Below are 7,088 nucleotides of genomic sequence, written 5' to 3'. Positions count from 1 at the left end.
GACGTTTTTATAGATTAAATGTGATATACTAAATATCAGTTGGTAATTTTTATTGAATTAAAAAAAACAAAATTAAAAATTACTAAAATATAAAGCGCAAAAAATTACGTAACAATATCAACCGCATTAGATTGCCATTTTGAAATTTTAAGATCACGTGGTACAAACGACCTTGCAATACTCCCTCGGAGTCTCTCGAGCTGATTGATACGAGGGGTAAATCAAATGCACTGTGGAAGGGTATCGAAAACCTGTCCTCTTAATTTACTGTCCATGGAGCAACCGAATAACCACTTTGTTATCCTAGGAAATAAAACTGAAGGGATTTTCTTCTGAGAGAAACGGCATCGGGAAAAATACTTTTGACGCTTTGAAAAGTGGAAACGGTGGATATAGAAAGATTTTATCCATAAAACCATTATCTCATCATATTCAGTTATCTTAAGATTTTCAAGGAGAGCTAATTCTAAATGATATGCGAGATATTTTCTTATATTAAATTAGTTTGTTAATTGTAAATCAACAAGGTTATTGCAAATTATAAAGCGTGATTAACCCACCTCTTCATATAACATTTTTAATGTCATTTTCGTAAGTGTTTTGATATATCAGCTCAAATCTGTAAAAAAACAATAAATGTGATTTTATTATTATATTTAAGTTTACAAATTGAACTAAATGTAATTTAAATATTTAAGTTTACAAATTGAACTAAATGTAATTTAAATATTTAAGTTTACAAATTGAACTAAATGTAATTTAAATATTTAAGTTTACAAATTGAACTAAATGTAATTTAAATATTTAAGTTTACAAATTGAACTAAATGTAATTTAAATATTTAAGTTTACAAATTGAACTAAATGTAATTTAAATATTTAAGTTTACAAATTGAACTAAATGTAATTTAAATATTTAAGTTTACAAATTGAACTAAATGTAATTTAAATATTTAAGTTTACAAATTGAACTAAATGTAATTTAAATATTTAAGTTTACAAATTGAACTAAATGTAATTTAAATATTTAAGTTTACAAATTGAACTAAATGTAATTTAAATATTTATTCATTTCAATGACATAAACTTTTTTAAGTGTCTGAGATGAATTTATTTCAAATAACTTCTTGATAAATTTTACGTTTAATAAGAACGAAATTGAACGAAAGATCATTAAAGTGAAAGATGAACTGCTGGCATAATCAACCCGCAGCTAACTTAATATTACCAAAACAACGATTCTGACTAGATTAATGCCTTTGCACCACACTTAATAGAGCGCTAATTTAGTTTCATTTATCAGAAAATATCATATCAACGCTTTTTTTTGTGACGATTGGTTGACGCCCGTCCTCGGAGAAATTTGTAGAGTATAGATAAAGACCAACTTATACCTATATTTTCAGCCAGTGAAATAAAATCTTGATTCTCTTGAATTTCACGGAGTTTAAAACCGTAAATACCTCTTGTTTATTTGGCTGTATTTGATTAACTGACGAAAATTAACTTTTGCTATAAAGTGCTTTTACGATCGATTTTAAAAGTCTGGGTTTAATGATTTTCGTAGTTACGCACGCACCAGAGTAAAGACAATGCTAATTAACCAATTTTTACTATTTCAAAAGCTATTTAATAAAATCATTAAAATGCACCAATTACAGCTAGGGAAATTATTCGGTACAAAGTAAATGAAAACGCGGGATTGGCAATTTTCTATTCTATAGTGAACAAATACACGAAAGTGGAAAACATTTGACTAATTATAAAATCCATTTAAGATCCATAAAATAACTTAAATAAAAGGAACGGCAACCCTTTCATAAAGACCTTTATTTGAGACCCAATTTTATGAATAGTATAATAAAAAACTTATCTTTAAAATTCACGAATGAGGTTACGGGGGGGGGGGGCTTAAAATATTTCTGCCATTTTAAAGTTTTGAGCCACTTCCGCTTCGTACTCCCGGAATAGAGAGTTGTCCAGTCCAGGTATTTTTTTCTTTGGTAAATTTTCTTGGCGGCTTAACACTACGCGCTTGTTCTTTTAATATCCTAATAAAAGTTGATGTAAAAATTGCTTCTTTTATAATGTCGAGGATATGTTTTAATGCGCGTTGTCGTCAAAAATCCAGATTTAATAACGACGGCAAAAAAGTAAGTAATTCGATTAAAATAAATAATATTTTCGTATGGAAAGACCTTTCTAACTTAAACCTTGTTTTTTTTTAGGTTATCTTTTTATCGTTAGACTCTGAAAGACCATGTTGAAAAGCTAACGCCATTCCATCAGTTTTTGATTGGGAAAGCTCAATTAATGATTCACCTATTCATAACAAATCCTCAAGCGATTTTTAGCCTAAGTCTAACTTATCACCCGCAAAAGTCTCCATAAGCGTCGAGTGTTCAAAATCAGCTTCAACGGCTAACGTCTCTACGAGCGTTGAATCTTCCAAATCAGCTTCACCCGCTAACGTCTCTAAGAGCGTCGAATCTTCAAAATTAGTTTCACCCGCTAACGTCTCTACGAGTGTTGAATCTTAAAAATCAGCTTCACCCGCTAACGTCTCTACGAGCGTCGAATCTTAAAATCAGCTTCTCCCGCTAACGTCTCTACGAGCGTCGAATCTTAAAAATCAGCTTCACCCGCTAACGTCTCTACGAGCGTCGAATCTTCCAAATCAGCTTCACCCGCTAACGTCTCTACCAGCGTCGAATCTTAAAAATCAGCTTCACCCGCTAACGTCTCTACCAGCGTCGAATCTTAAAAATCAGCTTCACCCGCTAACGTCTCTACCAGCGTCGAATCTTAAAAATCAGCTTCACCCGCTAACGTGTCTACGAGCGTCGAATCTTAAAAATCAGCTTCACCCACTAATGTCTCTACGAGCGTCGAATCTTAAAAATCAGCTTCACCCGCTAACGTCTCTACGAGCGTCGAATCTTAAAAATCAGCTTCACCCACTAACGTCTATACGAGCGTCGAATCTTAAAAATCAGCTTCATCCGCTAACGTCTCTACGAGTGTTGAATCTTAAAAATCAGCTTCATCCGCTAACGTCTCTACGAGAGTGAATTCTTCTAAATTAGTTTCACCCGCTAATGACTCTACATGCGTGAATTCTTCAAAATCATCTTTATTTATGTATTTATATGAACGAAGACTACGAAGCCACAGTAGGCTTATATGTAGACCGACAGAAAAGAAGTACATGAGTATACAAAAAAACGTGATATATATATATTTTTTAAATATTAAATAAGAAATGTTAAATAGTAATTAAACCGAAAAATTTTAGGGGAGTTGTCACGAAAAGTCTTTAGAGAGTAGATAAAGATTCAGAGGTAGAGATAGAGAGCCACAGAGTAACAGCCTTTCGAAAGGAAATCTTGGATGATGATTGCAGAAATTCAGATGGTAACGTATTCCAGTCATTTATGACTCGACTTGATAAATGATGAAAACGCACTGAGCGCTTAACTAGAGGTTTGACTAGTTGGGCGTTATGACCCCTTGTGTGTTTATTGGTCGACAAAACAAATAGGTCATAAAACATATCATGACTCGGGGCCTTTAGGGAACGTTGAAAAAGGTCAAAAACATAAACCAAGTCATTTATACGATGGCGTAATATAGGATCCACAATTCTAAGGGAACGATTCCGAAGGGTAGGTGGTAGTTTATCCAGGCCGCGAGTGAGCTTAGTGAAGCGGTTATGCGATTTAGAAAGATAAGATTCATCACCTGCCAAAGCAGGAGTCCACACAACTGAAGCAAAATCGATGTTTGGTAGAATTAATGAACAGTAAATAGTGCGCATAAATTTCTTCGAACGAAAGTAAAAATTTCGACGTGTTAATCCAGAGATCGAGTTGATACGATGACTGATAGTTCGAGTATGCGAAGAGTAAAGCAATCTGTTATCAGTGATTACACCAAGGTCACGGATCTCAGTAGAGCTCCTGATGATAGAACCATTAAGTGTGTATGTGTGACAAGGATTATGACTCGCAAGGTGGAGAACTAAACTTTTATGTGAATTAAAGCTCATGCCACGATTTGACGCCCACATGTGAAGGTTATTCAAATAACTCTGTAAATGTTGATAATCCGAGTTGTCGACCAACGGATATCCCAATTTCGTATCATCAGCGAACAAGTAAGGTGTCGCATGAGTAACAGCAGAGGGAAGGTCATTTATGATGACAGAAAACAAGAGCGGACCCAGCACCGTTCCCTGTGGTACACCGCTCAATGGACAATGCGAATCTGAAGAAAATCCCTTCAGAACCACCCTTTGTGAACGATTAGTCATCGATTCCTCAATCCATTTGAGAGCCAACTCAGTTATTCCGGCGGATCGCAAAGCCGCGAGTTAACCATCATGAGGAATCGTATCGAAAGCTTTGCTCAGATCAAGGAATACCACATCAACAGCTTTACCAGATTCCAGCCATTTGGTCCAATCATTGGTGGCAGCGAGAAGATTACTGGAACACGATTTATCAGGGAGGAAGCCATGTTGGGAATTAGAAAAAAACCCAGTATCATTCAGGAAATTCTCCAATTGCGGTTTTGCAATATGTTCTGCAGTACGTGAGATTTGGCTAGTTTGAGCGGTACCTCTAAAATTTCCCGGTTCTGTACGGCTACCAGATTTATGTATTGTATTTATTGTCCACTAACTTATCTAAGAGCGTCGAATCTTAAACATCAGCTTCACCCGCTAACGTCTCTACGAGCGTTAAATCTTCCAAATCAGCTTCACACGCTAACTTTTCTAAGAGCGTCGAACCTTAAAAATCAGTTTCACCCGCTAACGTCTCTATCAGCGTCGAATCTTAAAAATCAGCTTCACCCGCTAACGTCTCTACCAGCGTCGAATCTTAAAAATCAGCTTCACCCGCTAACGTCTCTACGAGCGTCGAATCTTAAAAATCAGCTTCACCCGATAACGTCTCTACGAGCGTCAAATCTTCAAAATCAGCTTCACCAGCTAACGTCTCTACGAGCGTCAAATCTTCAAAATCAGCTTCACCCGCTAACGTCTCTACGAGCGTCAAATCTTCAAAATCAGCTTCACCCGCTAATTACTCTACATGCGTGAACTCTTCCATTTCAGTTTCACCCTCTAATGTCTCTACAATTGTGAACTCTTCCATTTCAGTTTCACCCTCTAATGTCTCTACAATTGTGAACTCTTCCATTTCAGTTTCACCCTCTAATGTCTCTACAATTGTGAATTCTTCAAAATCATCTTTGTCCACTAACTTCTCTACGAGCGTGAATTATCAGTCCTTTAAATGCAGTTATTTGACAAACAAAACTTCTATCTTGCGTAGGGGTGGCCCAAAAATTTGTAACAAAACAAGTAGTACTGGTTTTGAAGATAAACTTGATGCGAGTTTAGATACAAATTATGATGACCATAGTAATGCTGATGTGCCTTACGAATTAAGGCAATGAACCTCTCCATACCCTGTCGTAAATATCCGCCTTTGGAAGAAAAAATAAAAGTTATTTTGTTTGAAAACACCAAACTTAAAAAGATTTGAAATTAAAACAAGAAGAGATGTACCCTATTTTGGAAGTTGTTAAAAATGAAAAGGCAAAAAAAAACAACATCTCTTTTCAGAGTTTAATAGCAAAGTCGTGCGTATCGAGTGTATAATAAATAGTGACGAAGATGTTTATTTTTACACTGGTTTGCCGAACTATGGTCGTTTCATAAGTCTGCTAACATTCTTGAACTCTGGAGAAAATGGAGATAACATAATGTTATGCTGTGCAAAAAAGAAAAAGAAAACTACTGAAAGTGGAATTGGAAGACCAAGGAAATTGTCTGCGGAAAACCAGTTTTTTTTTTGTTTTAATTCGACTAAGGCTCGGCTCGTTTACAAGAGACATCTCTCACTGTTTTGGCATTTCAGCCAACACCGTTTCGAGAATAACTATAACCTGGGTTAGTTATATGTACTTGCAATTGGGCCTAATATGTATTCGGCCGTCTAAGGAAGTTATTCAAAGAATATGCCCGAAGACTTCAAAACTCACTATCCAAACACTCGATTGATCCTCGATGCGACAGAAATCAAATGCGAAACTGCCAAATCACTATTCCTACAATCAGGGATATACTCAAACTACAAGTCAACAACCACCTTCAAAAGTTTCATAGGAATCAATCCTGATGGATTAGTGACATTTTTCTCGTCATTATTCACCTGTTGCATATCTGATAAGGAGTTGACAGCGAGGAGTGGATTGCTTAAGCTACCGTTCGAACCAACAGATGCCATAATGGCAGACAAAGGTCGGTATGATCTCCACTTTCCCAATTGATCTCACATTCTTTGTTTTTCAGGTTTCACCATTGAAGATATGCTGAAAGAAAAGGGCATATCGCTCAATATTCCTGCATTTCTTCGCAACAAGGACCAGCTAGCCGAGAATGAAATTGAGGAAACTCAAAAGATTGCATCATTGAGAATTCATGTCAAGAGGAAAATAAAAAGAGTTAAAGGTTTTCATACTTTCGACAGAGTTGAACCTTAACAATTAATACTTAAACAACAAGATATCAACCATTTTTTTTAAAAAAACCCAATATAAACCATAGTTTCGTAATTGCTCCTGTAATCCCAGGCTCCCGGGAGGCAGATAATGTGAAGGATCTTGTGAGCACATGCTACTACTAGAATGGTGTTTGGACAATACTATACGGCGGAAAGGTTGAATGGCCTTATGTTTTATAGAATACTAGCTGTAGAAATTATAATACTACGAAATAACAAGACTAATACTACAAAATATACGATTAAGAATACCAGATATACGTTTAATAAAATGAAATATAAATACAATACAAATAAAACATTTTACCTACTCGAACTCGGGCCCCACTTTGCATCCCAGGCCCTGGTGTAGCACACCACTGTACACCTCTATTGCTATGCTACTGCCTAGCTGTAAAATCTACCTTTTATTTGACGAAATTGCCTCCGACATCATCAGCCGCTGAACAACACTCATTAAGAGTGTACCATCAAATACAGCATTGCGGAGGGATTGATATACCCCCGGAAGAATGGG

At 35.9% G+C, this 7,088-nt stretch overlaps 1 protein-coding gene across 1 annotated transcript; it reads left to right on the top strand.

Annotated features, from left to right (window-relative positions):
• Nucleotides 1-6,026: 6,026 nt before the first annotated feature.
• Nucleotides 6,027-6,551, top strand: LOC149956662 (uncharacterized). The gene is made up of 2 exons (XM_090166910.1): nt 6,027-6,309; nt 6,361-6,551. Exons 1-2 carry the CDS (start codon nt 6,027-6,029, stop codon nt 6,549-6,551), a joined length of 474 nt encoding a protein of 157 aa, XP_090023036.1.
• Nucleotides 6,552-7,088: the final 537 nt, after the last annotated feature.

This window comes from Leiobunum rupestre, chromosome 2 (genome assembly GCF_980474605.1).
Source record: "Leiobunum rupestre chromosome 2, qqLeiRupe1.1.hap1, whole genome shotgun sequence".
Lineage (NCBI taxonomy): Eukaryota > Metazoa > Arthropoda > Arachnida > Opiliones > Sclerosomatidae > Leiobunum > Leiobunum rupestre.
The sequence above is the reverse complement of the archived record's forward strand: the minus strand, read 5'-3'. Positions and strand labels throughout refer to the sequence as shown.

Bases quoted from the DNA above. Each gene is read 5' to 3' on its own strand.
- LOC149956662 (XM_090166910.1), top strand. From the start codon at position 6,027: ATGCCCGAAGACTTCAAAACTCACTATCCAAACACTCGATTGATCCTC. The intron at 6,310-6,360 runs GTCGGTATGATC...TTTGTTTTTCAG, and splicing joins TGCCATAATGGCAGACAAAG to GTTTCACCATTGAAGATATG.